Source organism: Trachemys scripta, chromosome 1 (assembly GCF_013100865.1).
Source record: "Trachemys scripta elegans isolate TJP31775 chromosome 1, CAS_Tse_1.0, whole genome shotgun sequence".
Lineage (NCBI taxonomy): Eukaryota > Metazoa > Chordata > Testudines > Emydidae > Trachemys > Trachemys scripta.
This window is the reverse complement of record NC_048298.1, coordinates 54,209,147-54,224,484: the sequence shown is the minus strand read 5'-3', so window position 1 is coordinate 54,224,484 and position 15,338 is coordinate 54,209,147. Positions and strand designations below refer to the sequence as shown.

General features: G+C 40.3%; 1 protein-coding gene across 1 annotated transcript in view; it reads left to right on the top strand.

Moving 5' to 3' along the window:
- The window catches only part of TWF1 (twinfilin actin binding protein 1), a 34,431-nt gene that overhangs the window by 5,296 nt on the left and 13,797 nt on the right, over window positions 1–15,338 (top strand). Inside the window, exons 2-4 of the mRNA XM_034769885.1 lie at window positions 5,836–5,913; window positions 11,082–11,260; window positions 12,560–12,655. Coding sequence (XP_034625776.1) covers window positions 5,836–5,913; window positions 11,082–11,260; window positions 12,560–12,655 — 353 coding nt within the window. The remainder of the gene's footprint in view (window positions 1–5,835; window positions 5,914–11,081; window positions 11,261–12,559; window positions 12,656–15,338) is intronic.

The following is a 15,338-nucleotide window of genomic DNA, read 5'->3' as shown; positions in this document are numbered from 1 at the left end:
CCCCCCTGGGGCTCCCTAGTGCCCTTTTCCTCTCCCCCCAGCCTCTGCACCCCCCCTGGGGCTCCCCAGTGCCCTTTTCCTCTCTCCCCAGCCTCTGCACCCCCCTGGGGATCCCTAGTGCCCCTCCCGCTCCCCCCACCCTCTGCACCCCCCCTGGGGCTCCCTAGTGCCCCTTTCCCCTCCCACCCTCTGCACCCCCGTGGGGCTCCCAGTGCCCCCCATCCCAGCCTCTGTACCCCTGGGGCTCCCTAGTGCCTCTTTCCCCATCCCAGCCTCCCCAACTCCTGGGGCTCTGCAGTGCCCCTCCCTCTGCACCCCTCTAGGGCTCCCCAGTGCCCTCTTCTCCTCCCCTCCCCCCAGCCTCTGCACCCCCCTGGGGCTCCCCAGTGCTGCTTTCCCCAGCCTCTGCAACCCCAGGGGCTCCCTAGTGCCCCTTTCCCCTCCCCTCCTCTCCCCTTAGCTCTGCACCCCCCTGGGGCTCCCCAGTGCTGTTTTTCCCCTCCTTTCCTGCCTAGCCTCTACACCGGTCCTGGGGCTCCCAATTGCCCCTCTGCACCCTTCCAGTGCCCTTCCCCCTAGCTTCTACAGTGCCCCCTTAAAAAGAACAGGAGTACTTGTGGCACCTTAGAGACTAACAAATTTATTAGAGCATAAGCTTTCATGGACTACAGCCCACTTCTTCGGATGCATATCCCCCTTGCTGCTTCCCCCAGCGTCTGCACTGCCCCTTCCCTTTTCCTCCCCTTTTTTCTCCAAGCTGCCTTCTCCCTTATCCCACTCTAGGGCTTTTAAACTGCCCCTGCTCTCTTGGGGGGCTGAACTGCCTGGTCTTTCCTCCCTCCCCCAAACATTGAAATTGTCCCTTCTTCTGCCCTTATCCTTCTGGGTTGGAGACCAGGACAAGGTCCCCTTTCCATGCCTTTGTTAGTAACCAAGCTATCTGGGCCTTGACTGTGATGTTTGGGTCCTCTGTTATCCTTTGCCTAGAGCATGCAGCTATGATGTATTAGCAGTCTGTTTGTGGGGCATCCAGTAACCCCAAAACTGTGAAGCACAGATGGGCACAATATGTTTGTGAATAATTGTACAAACCATATCGCTGGAAAGAGGAGCATAGAAATGCAGGGCTGGAAGCATCCAGAGGAGTCATCAAGTCTAGCCCCTTGTACTTGAGTAGGACCAAATAAACCTAGACTATCCCTGACAGGTGTTTGAGATGGCTGGGAAGTGATCAAATGTTTTAGATGTAATCTGAAGATTTAGAATAGCTGGGGAGTTATGGCTTCTCTGCTCCTTCCTTGTGCCCCAGTATAAATTGATTATTTGCTCCCTGTTGGAGTAAATCTGAGTATTTGGCTTGTTGCTGATACTGTGTTAATTGGATGCTCTATGTTAAAACCTCTTTTGCAGTAACTTTCCATGTCCATATGGGAGTTAATGAGATGTTTAATGTATTTCAATATCTCTCCTTTTGAGGAATTCATTTTCTTCTTAAAAAATCCAATTTATCTTTGATGTTGCTTTTATTTAGTTCCTTTGTCTTGTTGGAACGTGTGGCAGGCAAGTTTAATAAGCTAAAATTCACATCTTTGATTCAGACATCAATTTTAATCTGGCTACCATCTTTTAGATTTTGGTCTGCATTGGACAAAGTCTCATGGCAGTATGACATCATAACTTTTGAGGTTGTTGCATTGCAGCTTTGTCTGGCCAATACAAAATCTTACTTTTTATACACCTCTATCTCGATATAACGTTACCCAATATAACACAAATTCGGATTTAACTCCGGCGGATCAAAACAAGTTCGATATAACGTGGTTTCACCTATAACGCTGTAAGATTTTTTGGCTCCCGAGGACAGCGTTATATCGAGGTAGAGGTGTATTGCTAACCGTACTTCTCGACCTTTGGATGACCAAGACCAGAAGTGATGGACAAAGGAGAAAACATTCATGCAGAAAACTTAAAATAATTTCTTTGGATTCAAATACCTTTCTATACCTTATTTTACATATTTTGGATGTGAATAATTTTTAACAATAAAAATGAGGGTAATTGGGTAGGTAACTGGGACTAGAATGAGTGACTTCCCTCAAAATGAGGGACACTTGAGAGGTATGATGTTGCTCGGGAAGCTGTTCCTGACAACTGTACAGAGCGGAGTCATTAATTTCTGCTTGTTTCATTTTAAATGAAAGTTTTCCTTTATGGGTGCAGTGGTAAGTTTTAGAATGGGAGCAGATATAGAACAAACTTCTTGACTGCATTGCTTTTGCTGCTCCTAGTAGCTCTCCCGAGCAGCTGCTGCAGTGTAGTTAACATCTATTAATTTTTCACCACTGCTATTCAGAATCATTTGGGCAGCCCTGAAAATGCCAAGAATCATGTCAGGTTTTTCTCTATTACTTCTTTGAAGGCTTTGAGAAATAGCTGAGACAGAACTTGGAGTGAACACATAGAGGAAGAGTTAAAATTGTGGAGAAACACACACATCCCACAGCAGAAGGCTGGGGTAGGAGTATAGTAGCAGAATACTCCCCTCCTCCCCCCTCCCCCACCAAAACACACACACACACACCACTTCCCTAGTACTTGGCGGCTATGAGGTGAAGGTAAAAGAATATATTTTCTGTTTCTGCAGCCAGAGAAGAACAGATAAGGACAGAAGAAGTGCTTCAAAATTTAGACCCCAAATTTTGGATCTCTAATCAGGATAACAAATATCCATGATTCCTGATTATACCTATGTTGGCTTGCATTATGCTATAGGGAAAATCCACCTAAAGTCTTTTAAATGTATTACACGAGTCACATTAAAATAAGCACAATTGCATTTATGTTATTATATAGCACTATAGGTATAATTACTATGCCAGATTTTCAAAATGAATTCTCACAAGTCAAGGCATTTGCACATCTACAGTAGGTTGTGCACGTGCATTTTTGAAGATTTTGAAATGTTTAACACACACACACACACACACACACACACTTCTTCCCCAGTGTCTTCAATTTCCATATTTTTAAAAATTCCTATCTGGGATAATTTTGTGAAGGTTGATTATTTACATTCTAAACTCCTGCTGGGGCATGGCATGGGGAATTTCTGTGAATACAGAGGTTCTCTCTTCACCAAGCTATTGCATTGCCACTGATGCAATTCCTTTTGTGGGAGCTCTAAGTGTAAACAAGACACTGGTGTTTTTCCCACTGTCATATTTATAAAGGATATATTCCAGTTAAACCATAAGTTGCTAGACTAGCTGCAGGAAACACTGGCTGAAATTCTATGGGCGTGTATTACACAGGAGATCAGACTAGCTGATCATATAGTATCATGGGCCTTAAAAATCTATTAACCCTAATTAGAAAAAGTATAAATGACCTGGTGGCAAAAATGCTGCGGGACATTGGGGCCTTGTCTCTTGTTGTTACTGCAGTTGGTACAGCTGTACTGATGGTATTGCAGTGGTGGGAAACTTTAAGAAAATGGTCTGTATAGATGCCAGAACAAAACTGGTTACATGTTTTGCTATCATTTTGGTGCATAGGTTTAATCCTGGAAAAGAAGGAGCAGAGGACATCTTTGGGGGAAGGGGACAAACAATTCTCAGGAAGATGCGGGAATGTATCATGGGGGGGGGGGGGCAGTAATGGGAGGGGAAGAGAGAATTTCTGGAAAAGGGAAAGGACCAGGAAAACTTAGTAGCATATTACTTACATATAGGGCTGACATTGGTCCTGGGTTTTTGTGTGAAGGTGAATTAGTCTAATTATCTGGCCAGACAAAGATACTCCCTCTGAGATACATCTTTATACCCCGACGCAAACAAATTAGTACTGTCCCTCTAACATAGTTACTGCCCTCTGATGTAGCTAGTTATCACCCATCACCTTGTACATATTGGTTCGATCAAAACATCTCTATTACGTACTGTCATCCTGACCGTATCTTTTATGAGGAGTCAGTGTGTTCCTGTTATCCTCGGGGAATGTTTTTGTACCATCCTTGATATCGAGATGTTCTGGTACCACTTGATATCGGGATGTGTTTGCATGAGTACTCTGACTAGCACTTCTTAGGAATGTGTATTTCTGCAATATCAGCTCTATTCTTGCCAAATTCTATGAGCAGGTCCTGCCTCATACCAGGTCTCTGATAAAAGGACTTATGTCTCAGGCTCTCTTCCTACTATGAGAATAATCCTCGCAGGGTTCAAAAACAATTCTTCAACATGCTTGTATGAATGAATTTGCCATCTTTCTTTCATATAGATGTTAACAATTTTAAAACATGTTTAACTACTTTCATAGTATAGTTTAGTAGTGTGTTTAGGGCTATAGAAAAATAATAGCACTAGAAGTGGTGAAATCCCACTGTTTACCTTGATGGGTAGATTTGAAACCTAATTATGACTTCTTAATGCCTGCATATTAATCATTTCTGTTGTGAAAATGAAACCACAAGCATCCAGTTAGTGCACCTTCTACTGTTGCAGACCTCGTTACAGTAATTTTTTGATACTACAGGTATAAACAAAGATAATTTGCATTTCTTTGTGGGGGAAGTGGCATAACAGACCTTCTCCTATTTCCTTCCCAGTGGCCTGCAGGCTGTGCTTGGCAAGGAAGGATGAAAGAAACCAAAAAGCTGCTTCTCACTTTCAGCAGTTAGGAGGGGACAATGCTTCATTGGTTTACATGCAATTTGCATTTTGAAAGTTATTTTCACAACCATTAGGGCTAGAGACTTTGAGAGAGATTTTCAGACATCTAAGTTACAGTGACTTACAATGTGAATTGAAAGTCTAACTGCCATTAGTACCTCAAAAAATCTCCCCCTTAACTTTTTTTTTGATGGTGGAGAGAGGGAAAAACCCTCCAGGGGAATGAAGCTGCCCCAGTTCAACCTCAGATCCTTATAATACACAAAGATACACCAAACATCCTGCTTGATCTAATCAATCATCTATAAATTAATTCATTTACAAAAAATGATTAAAATGTGACTTTGCAAAGTATATTTGAGTCTGTAAAAAGATGCAACAAACAAGCACTACAAAGGAAATTAGAGGTTAAGGCAGATGCTTCATTCTAAACTTGTCCTATTATGAGAAGTGAGGGACTGAAAATTGTTATCAGACACATAGCAGTGTGAGGTAGATATGAAAGATGGAAGGGAAGCTTCATCAGTGGTACTCAGGGGCCCCTAGGAAAGACCAACAACCAAATGCTAAAAATATCTATCTGTATGCTTTTTGGGGTTCTCTTTTACACATCACTCTTGCATTGTATCTAGCTAGTAGGCAGTTCATAAATTTGAAAATTATATACCTGAGCCCGCAGGAATCCTGAAGGTATTGCTTTAAGAGATGTAACACAATCCATCTCCATGGAGTATTAACTGAAACCTAAGAATGATGACGTAAATGTCAGCATTGTTAACTGTTTTATTGCTGAGTAAGGTATACAAGAAAGAAATGCTTGTTTAGATAGGGTTGCCAAACCTCCAGGATTGGATTAAAGAATTAAAGATTAATCTTAATTAAAGTTTGTCATGTGATGAAACCTACAGGAATACGTCCAACCAAAACTGGCAACTGATAGTTCAACCCTTCATAAGACAATGTGAGTGGAGCAGGAGTTGTGGATGGAACTTGGGGAAAAATAACTGATGATTTATTTTCAGTCTGACTTCTGGTAAAGGTGCAGCTGAAAGGTTTAGTACTAGCTTCTTTTTACGATCACATGAACAAGTGTACTTTAAACATACACATCTGAAATAGGTGAAATGCATGAATTCAATTAATACTATATTTTTTTCTTTTCCAGCTTGTGGAGATGTTAAAGATACCTTTGCCAGAGCAAGATATGGACAATACAGGATTTTAAAAATAATTATTGAAAATGGTTAGTTATATTTTAATACACATTTTATTTCTGTTATGTCTCATTCCTTTTTAGTATTTTACTAGTTATGTTTTAGTGACTTGCATGTGCAAGTAAAGAACACAAACCTGATCATTGCTAGGGTCTTCCATATATGAAGATAGGATTGAATTTCAGTGATGCTTCAGTGCTTTCCAGTATTTTCATCTTTTGCTTCATATTGGAAAAAGAATGGTCATTTCATATCAGAGTAAGTAGTGTTGTGTGGCTGGTCAGAAATCTCGAAGGATTGAAACAACTTATGAAAACAGTTAAAAATGGAGAGATGGGTAAAGAGTGGTAGGAACACTTGTGTAGATTCTTTTGTTTTTTTTTCTACTCAGGATTTTAACACTGCAGCAAACCCCTTGGATGCATTTTAAATGTTCCTACAACTACAGTAATCTGCATCCCCAGTCTTGCAAGAAGTATAACTGTTCCTTAGTTCTCATGCACAAATAGATATTTTTTATTGAAAATAATTTGGTGCAATACATGAAATTTATCTTTGAATTTTTGTGGCAAATGTGCAAAGCTGAAAACATATGGTCAAAATATGGCATTCACCAGTTTTTTTTTTTTTAATTAATTTATAGCGATTAGCTTTTTAATCAAAGCTTGTTGGCTTTAAATCAACAGTTGAATCAAACTGTTTGAAACATTGTATAACTTAGTGCATAGCTAAGCACAAACAGACCTTTTGGTTTGTTCCCAGAGCCCAGGCATCAGCACTGCTCTGAAACAGCAGTAAGTTGGGAGAAGCATTTTTGGTATTGCAAGGTAAATGAGTCCACTTTGACCTTCCCTGCACTTGTCTTTTTTGGGAAATCTCCTGCCATTGCAATACCCCCCCTCCAGCAGCACACCACTGGCATAAGCAACAGTAGATATTCTAGTGTGAGGCGGGGCAATGTGATAAGGTTTTTCCAGCTTAGGTTAGCAAATATTGACACACTGTATGCCTGTTGAATTTCATTGACATCAGCAAAGTACAACACCTGGCTTTGTGTGTGTAAATTTTACATTCCATCTCATCTCACTTTTAAATAAAGCATGGAGGCAATAAGTGGGAGTGTCTTCCGTTTTGAGTTTAATACTCAGCGTGAAGACACAGAAAATGGAAACAAAAACCAATATGATACTCTAACGTGTTGTTCAGGACACCCAGAACTGAGAGCCACTGTAGTATAGGTAGTTTTCTCACCATTCTTCCTTTTCCAGCAATGGATATGGGGATCCTGACTAACAGCTAGTCCAAGACACTGGTTTTCCCTGTTTCTTCAAGTGAAGGATAACTTAGGGGTTCTCTGCCACACTCTTTATAGTCCAGTAAACCTTTGAAAAGTATATTTCTCAACGTTCATTGACCCTGTTTCAAGAGGTAGGAAGGCTTCCTGGTGGTGCAGTCTCCATCCTCCACTGAGAATAAGTGATCACTTTTTCCCTACTTGCTCTCCAAATGGTTTGTGTGCTTTTCTTTGTCCTTCATCACACCTTGCTCAATTTACATGGGAGACACATTCAGTCAGACAGAACCACATTCCTTTGTCTGAAGAAATCCTATTTATTAATTTCCCCCTGATATGCCTGGTTTAAACCCATTTTCATCATAATTCCAGCACATCTGTATAATCATTTGTTGTTTGACGGTACATACATCACACAAGAATGTTAATGATCAGTGAGCTGTTAGTTTTCCAATGACGTATTACATGACACCTTGTACAGATACAGATTATAACTAGGGCTGTAGATTAATCGCAGTTAACTCACATGATTAACTCCCCCATTGACTTTACTTCCGCCTCTCGCTGAGTTGGAGTTCAGCGGTCGACGGGAGAGCGATCGGGGATCGATTTTATCGTGTCTACACGTGATAAATCGATCCTCGATAGATCGATTGCTACCCGCCGTTCTGGCGGGTAGTGTAGACGTACCCTGAGTCACCATGACTAGATAGGGTTCATTCTGGAGCATGTTGATGTCACTCCTCAATCAGCTAGTAGGGTTGCTGTTGAGCAACATAATTTTATTCTCCACCTTCCAATCCCCTGTTCTGTAGCTTTCAAAAGTGGTCACTGATTTTGAGTTCTCTGATATTTTAGGTGTCCAGTGTGACACCTTGAGTATGATTCTCAAAAGTGTTGTTGAGTCCCCCTAATTCCCATTGAAGTCCGTGAAAGCTATGAGTGCTCAGCACCTCTGAAAAATAGTGTTAGTGGCCACTTCTGAAAGTTGGCTGTAATTCCACCACTGTGCAGCACACTTAGTCTGCAGTGAGCTGGAGTATTAGAGGCCAGGTCTAGGACTCTAACAACACATTCTGCGTGGCAGGATGCAATCTTAATCTAACACTTATAAGTCACCATTAAAACACTTAACTAAAACCTTAAATATTAAAATACAATAAGATTGTCAAACCAGCACCATGTCTATGTATTTTATCAAGCTGTGTATTTTTGTACATATCAAACTATATATTTTAAATATTTATTTTATTTGGTATTTTATATAAGGCAGGTAAATATTTTAAGAGAGATTACTGACATACTTAGTTTGAAATTGAGACATGCTTCATAACAGGGGGAGGGGAGGAATCCTATCATCACATCTGTTTCAGTAATTGTCTTCCAAAACATTTCATATGAGAATTAAGCCTATTTGATGATGATGATGATAATAAAAACATTGTCAGTTGGATAAAATAGTGATACTTATAAAGTCATATTTGAAAAAATTTTATCGACTAAATGGTCAAATTAAGCAAGACACAATCAATGCAGACATAGTCTTCCCAACCTATTTGCAGTTTGTAACTGGGTTTCTGAATCCTACGAGGTAGAAACAAGACACTGAGGGCATGTCTACACTACAAATGTAAGTTAACCTATGTTAGGTTGACTAACAGCCACCACAGTAATTACTGAAGTGGTTCATGTCCACACTGCCCTTCTTCTGTCAGTGGTGTGCGTCCTGTTGCTCAACGGGAACAAGGGAGATCTGGTGCTAATTTGGGGTCTTATTTAACCTCCAATTGAAGTCAAGGAAGTTCAGCCTGATCTCGTGAATTGCTGAGGCATTCCATGTTGAGCTTTTAATTTGAACACTACCTGTTTAATCTAGGTTTACAGAGGTTTTAATATTTAAGGTTTTAGTTAAGTGTTTTAATGGTGACTTATAAGTGTTAGATTAACTATAAAGTTTTAAAAAAAATCTATAGCTCTTCTGCAAGATTCCAAACAACGACAAAGGTATATAGCCATTGTGTACAATGTCTCAAATTTTATTAAAATACATTGCTATTTGTCCAGAAAGACATGGTTGCCTTAGAATCCTGAGAAATTTAAATTGAGGACTTCTTGGTCTCCATACTAGTGTGTGCTCCCTCATAGTTATCATAAATAAAGGTTTCAGAGAGCCACTCTGATGGGTTGGACCCCTTGGGAAGCTACCTGATAGACTCAGCGGTATCTCAGCACATCTGTTCAGCTAGCATGGGCCTCCTTTAACCTGTCTTGCTGAACCAGGCTCTTAAAACCTCCTCTAACACACACACAGGCAGGGCCACACCCAGCTGCAGATCAGCTCTGGGAAGACTCAGTTTAAGGGATTGCTCCAGCACTCAGATGTTCACCTCCCTTGGAGTGCAGACAGACCCAAAGAGATATTATGAAATTCGCCCCCTCCCTCAATGTGGAGAGAGGTGTGCACACTTCTTGCCCCCCGCCCCCCGTTAGAAATTACAGAAATTGGGTTTAATATTAAACCAAACAAATTTTATTAACTATAAAAGGCAGATATTAAGTGGTAAAAGGGGTAACAAACAGAACAAAGCAGATTACTAAGCAAAGGAAATAAAACATGCAAACTAAGCTAGTTTCACTAAAGAAATTGGTTACAGATAGTATTTCTTACCCTAGATATTGTTGCAGGCACTTTGCAAAGTTTCTGTGGTTCAGAGTTCCAGTTATATTCCTTTTCAGACTGAACCCCTGTCTCAGCCTGGACCCCCTTCTTCTCCTCCCCCCTCCTCCCCCACCTGCCTTCTTGCAGTCTTTCTTCTTGGGCAGACAGGCCATGGAAAGGAGGAGTCTTGTTTGCCTTCCTCCCCACCCATAATTAGGGCTCTAGTTAAAACAAAATTCTGCATATGATTGTACAGCAATTAGGTCTGTCAAGAGAGGACAGAAGGAGTGAAAGTTCCAATCTTTGCAAGGTGGCCTAGTGGTTACAGTGCTGGACTTGGGAGTCAGGAGACACAGGTTGTTATCCCAGTTCTGAGACTGACCTGCCTTGGGCAAGTCACTTCTATGCTTGTTTCCTCATCCTTCACCTATCTTGTCTATTTAGATTATAAGCTCTTTGGGTGCAGTGACTGTCTCTCACAGCAATTAAACACCCATTGCTTGCCTGGGTCAGCTGACTTGGGCTTGTGGGGTTCAGGCTGTGGGACTAAAAATTGCAATGTGGAGACTTGGGCTGGAGCCCAAGCTCTGGGACTCTGAGGGGGGAGAAGCCCTGACTCCAACCCAAGTCTGAATGTCTACACTGCAATTTTTAGCCCTGCAGTCTGTGCCCTGCGAGCCAAATCAGCTGACCCAGGCCAATCACAACGGTGCGCTGGGTCTTTTATTCCAGTGTAGACGTACTCTGTGCATGTATGTACAGGTCTATTGCAACTCTGATCTCAGATGGGGCCTCTAGGTACAATAAATAATAATTAATATTGTGGCTTTCCATGAACTTGAGTCTTATATAGTGCTCTTTTTCTTTCTATCTGTTATTACGTACATAGCATTACATACATACATTACTCTCTCTCCAAACCGGATTTATTTATTTTAAGTGAAAATCCCTTCCACATCTACTTGCAAGTCCTTGCTCTGAAAACCTTGCAGGCCAACAATGAAATCAGACCAACCAGTGGATATTTTCTTATGTTCTAGTATTTAAGAGTTGAAATAATTTAGGGCTTGATCATGCAAACAGTTATACGTATGTGTACGTATTGCTGCATGAAGTGCCATTGTTTTCCGTTCTCATGGGCAGAACTTTGCAGGATTAAGCCATAAGTATCTTTAATTGCAAAAGCTTAATGTTTCAAACCACTTCACTGACCTGCAGTTCTTGTTTTTGTTTTTTGTTTATAGAACAGCTTGTAGTGGGATCCTCTAGGCAGCCTGATGAATCATGGGAAAAGGATTATGATTCCTTTGTTCTTCCCCTTCTTGAAGACCAGCAACCATGTTATGTATTATACAGATTAGATTCTCAGAATGCTCAAGGATATGAATGGATCTTTATTGCATGGTCACCAGATCACTCTCATGTAAGTAATATTAATGTCTTCATGTTGTTAAAAACACATTGTCCAAAAGTCTGAAGGAGCTACAGATTTCCAGACTATCTGCAGTATCTTGGCCATCTGGTTTAAATCCCAGGTGAGCAGGAGCTGGCAGTGTTTTGGAGGTGGCCTGCTTAACTCTGGAAGGAAGTGGGCAAGCATCTTGAAATTTATTTCATGCTGATTTAGGAATTGTATTAGTTGGCTCCATATTGAGTCCAGCTGTTTTTAGCAAGAAAATATTTCCCGGGGACTTCTGCTCTACAAATACAGTGAATAAATAGGTAGGCTTGTTGGCCTGTCTCAGGATTGGGTTGCGGAAGAGAAAAGGAGACAAGAGAAAATTGGGTAACTGAGGAACTCCAGAACGGTAAAGATTACAATACATAATTAGCATTAAGTAGACTGAAATGAAAGGTTTTATTAATATTAGATTTATTTAGCTGAAACGTGTAAGTTTTTGATTTCATTAATTAAATTCATGAAAGGAAACACCATCTTTTTAGAAGCATTCAGCCATAAAATAAACAAGAACTTGAATATTTTCTGTGATACAGATGTCTTCCTCAAAAAGTCATTATCCTTTAAATCTACTTAAACTCCATCCTAATCAAGAAGGAAAATTGGATTAACAGGGCTGATTTATGGAGCTATTTCTGTTTGTAAGGCAGGTGACTATGCTTAGTGCTGCTTTTATAGGCTCCAGTAATTTTTTTTTAATTAAGTTTTTCTTAAGTACATCTTAACTTGGATATTCCACTTCAGTATTTATCTTTTATTCCTTCTGTGGTTGCAATAGTTATTCAGATCCATTATTGAACCAAAACAGGGTAATGGGATGTTTGTAGGCCGTTGTGTATCTCTCTCTCTCTCTCTTTTTTTTTTTTTTTAAAGCCGGTTGCTTGCAACAACAGAATCTAGAACAGATATTTTTTTTTTTTGAAAGATGTTACTATGTTATTTGTAACTTTTCCAAACATCCCCCATACTCTAAAAATTACCCTAACAGTTGCAATTTAGAATGACTTTGATTGGGTTGTTGTAAAACATCTCTCATCGTACCCTTCAAATGCTTAATAGCATGTCAAATTATCACACTCTAAAGCTCATTGTACTGAGTGTATTCCTATTATTAATTATAGCTTTAAATTGTAATTATTCTTCTTGTAACTTTTATTTTGCTTAACGAAATATTTTAGAAGTCCAATAATAATTTTAGCATGAAAATGCACTAGCTTCCATGTACATAAAAAAATCAAAAGCAACTCTTTTGCAACATAACAGGTTCGTCAAAAAATGTTGTATGCAGCAACACGGGCAACTCTGAAGAAAGAATTTGGAGGTGGTCACATTAAAGATGAAGTATTTGGAACAACAAAGGTATATTTTTAATGTCAGCATATAGGCTGTTTTTCAGGAATAATAAAATTCTTCTATGGGTTAAGTTGCATAGTAAAACATTTTAAATAATAATTGTGGTCAGATGTTCAGCTTGGTTTAGTAGCAAAGGCGCCCGGCCAAGTTTATTATCGACGAAGCACGGTAATAGCACCTGGCAGACTCTACGAGGATACTAAGACATGAATGCTAGTGCCAATGGACTCAGCTCAATCAGTGGCAGGACTTTCCACTGCTGCCCTTTGTCCCCCTGGACAAAGACACTCCCTCTGAGATACATCTTTATACACAGATACAAACAAGTTAAGTATCACCCTCTGACGTATCGGGGCACCATCCATTGCCTTGTATCTGTAGGTTTGATCAAAACATCTCTGTTCATCATGCTGTCATCCTGACCTTATCCTTAACATGGGTCAGTGTGCCCCTGTTATCTTTGGGGAAAGTACCGGTATCGAGGTGTTCTGGTACCACCCTTCTAGAATGTGCTTGCTTGAGTGCTTTGTGCCTTGCATCTCTTAGGAATGTGTGCTTTTGCAATATCAGCCCTATATTTGCCAAATTCTGTGAGCAGGGCCTGCCTCTTGCTCACAACCTGAATTTGCTTTATATCAGCAAAGTTTTTTGACCACTACTTTAGCCCAGGCCTCTAATACAAGGCCTTATGTTTCAGACCCTCTTCTTGCTACAATAATTTAAATATAAATCTTTTTTCCTTTTATTTAGAAAGAGAACAGCAGTATAAAATGTGTACAGAACAGCATTTCTGTTTTAAGTGTCACTTTATTTTAAATTCCTTTTCAAACAGTTTGTTTTGAGGCTGTATATTTCTTGTGCTTAATTACTGTAAAGGGTAAACAGTCACCTCTAGGAACAGTTGGAGGATCTTCCCATTTTAAATTATTTCTTGCCCAAGGATTCTACAATCAGGCCCAGTGAATTCTGATCATCTGTCAGGTTGCCACAAAGGCCTAAGCCTTTCAAGGCTTTCCTTTTGCCCTGTGTTGGCATATATAGGAGCTTGTGTTGCAGTTGGAGTGCTCTTCTGCACAGATGATATCTTTAGAGAAAGGAAAAACATTTTGCCTTGTAATTCTACTTCTCTGAAGAGATCTTCTTGCAGGATTCTTACTCACAAATCCACTTGCCCCTTAGAGTTTGGAGGTTACTATTTAGAAGTGTCCCCTTTTGTGCACTTTTAATTTTTCTGAGACATCTTTTATTATTCTTCCCATATTGATCCTCTTGAATTGGCTTTTTCTTTCTGGGTGCTTCACCTCCCATGCAATAAATGGAACTGACCGGGGTGTAAGCATACTTAACCCTCGGTAGGAGATGGTGCATGACAGCCAGTTGAGGGAGCCCTCACTTATACCCTACCTTGTTATCCCTTGCCTTTAAGAGTAAAAAAACAAAACCTTGAGAGCTAGGAGAGTTCTGCTGGGCTCTCTACTGAGCTACGCCTAAGACTAAGAATCCTGCAAGATCTCTTCAGAGAAGAAATTTTACAAAGTAGATAACTTCCCTTTGTAGAAGGTTTGGCGGATGCTCCAACAACCCTTTTTAAATACCTTTTTGTTTGGGGGAATTTGGCTCATTTAAGAGGCAAAACAACAACCAGCCCACTTTTCATAAGGGTTTCTTTGAACCCAGGCAAAAATGTGATCCCTGGAAGGAATAGTTTAGAGCAGAATCCAGGAGCTAATGAATTCATTGATGGCATAGAAATCTCTTTGCTCTCTTTCAGGTAGAACAGGCTGGGGAAGGGGTAGAAGAGCGAGAGAGATGATCATATTTATTTTATTGTTATATATTAGCATTACATTTCCTTCTCTATTTGCATATGCTTTTATAGCTTACTATGTTCTGCAATCTCTTACTTTCATTATCCTCTCTCTAGATGTATCTATTTTTTTTAAATCTATTGTGGTCTTTGTCACACTCTTTCCTTCTTTCCCATCAACCCATTGATTTTTCTCTGTACTTCCCAGAGTTTTTCATTTTTTTACCATCCATTTATCCTTCCCTCTTTCATTTTCATCCCTTACAATCTCATCCTCACTTCTCTAGCTTTTTATCCCTAAACATATTTATTCAGTGAGGTTCTAATGTGGGTATAAAGTTCTTAGTTGTGTTTCATGTCTGATTTACATTTCTGTAAAAATCCCAGCTTCTTCGAGTATTTGCTGGTGTGGATCCCACTCTGGCTGGCATACACCTCATATGCATGACACTGGAATCTTTGAACAGCAGTGTTTGTTGGGTTTCACCTAGGTTGTGCATGTCTTGCTGCCCTCCCCAACATAAGAACATAAAGGGCATATCAGTTGTAACTATCCCTTACTTTCCTCTTACTGTCAGTGACAGAGATAAAAAAAACAGGCTGTGTCCATCCACATGCTACTCCTTAGTATATTCTCCCCCTTTTCCTGTTTAGATTCCAAGGAAAGGTAGAGCAGGATACTGGACCAAACATGGTTCCCGTCACCAGTCTACCTCCCCTAGCTGAGAGCATAAGAAGATCTATTTGCCTTCGATCTACCCACAGAAATTGAGTGCAGAGCCTTCTTGTAATACAGGGGCAAGTGACACAGGATCAACTTCCGACTTTGTACCTACTAACACCAAAACAACCCCAGTACTTGCATCTGGTACCAATGTGTCT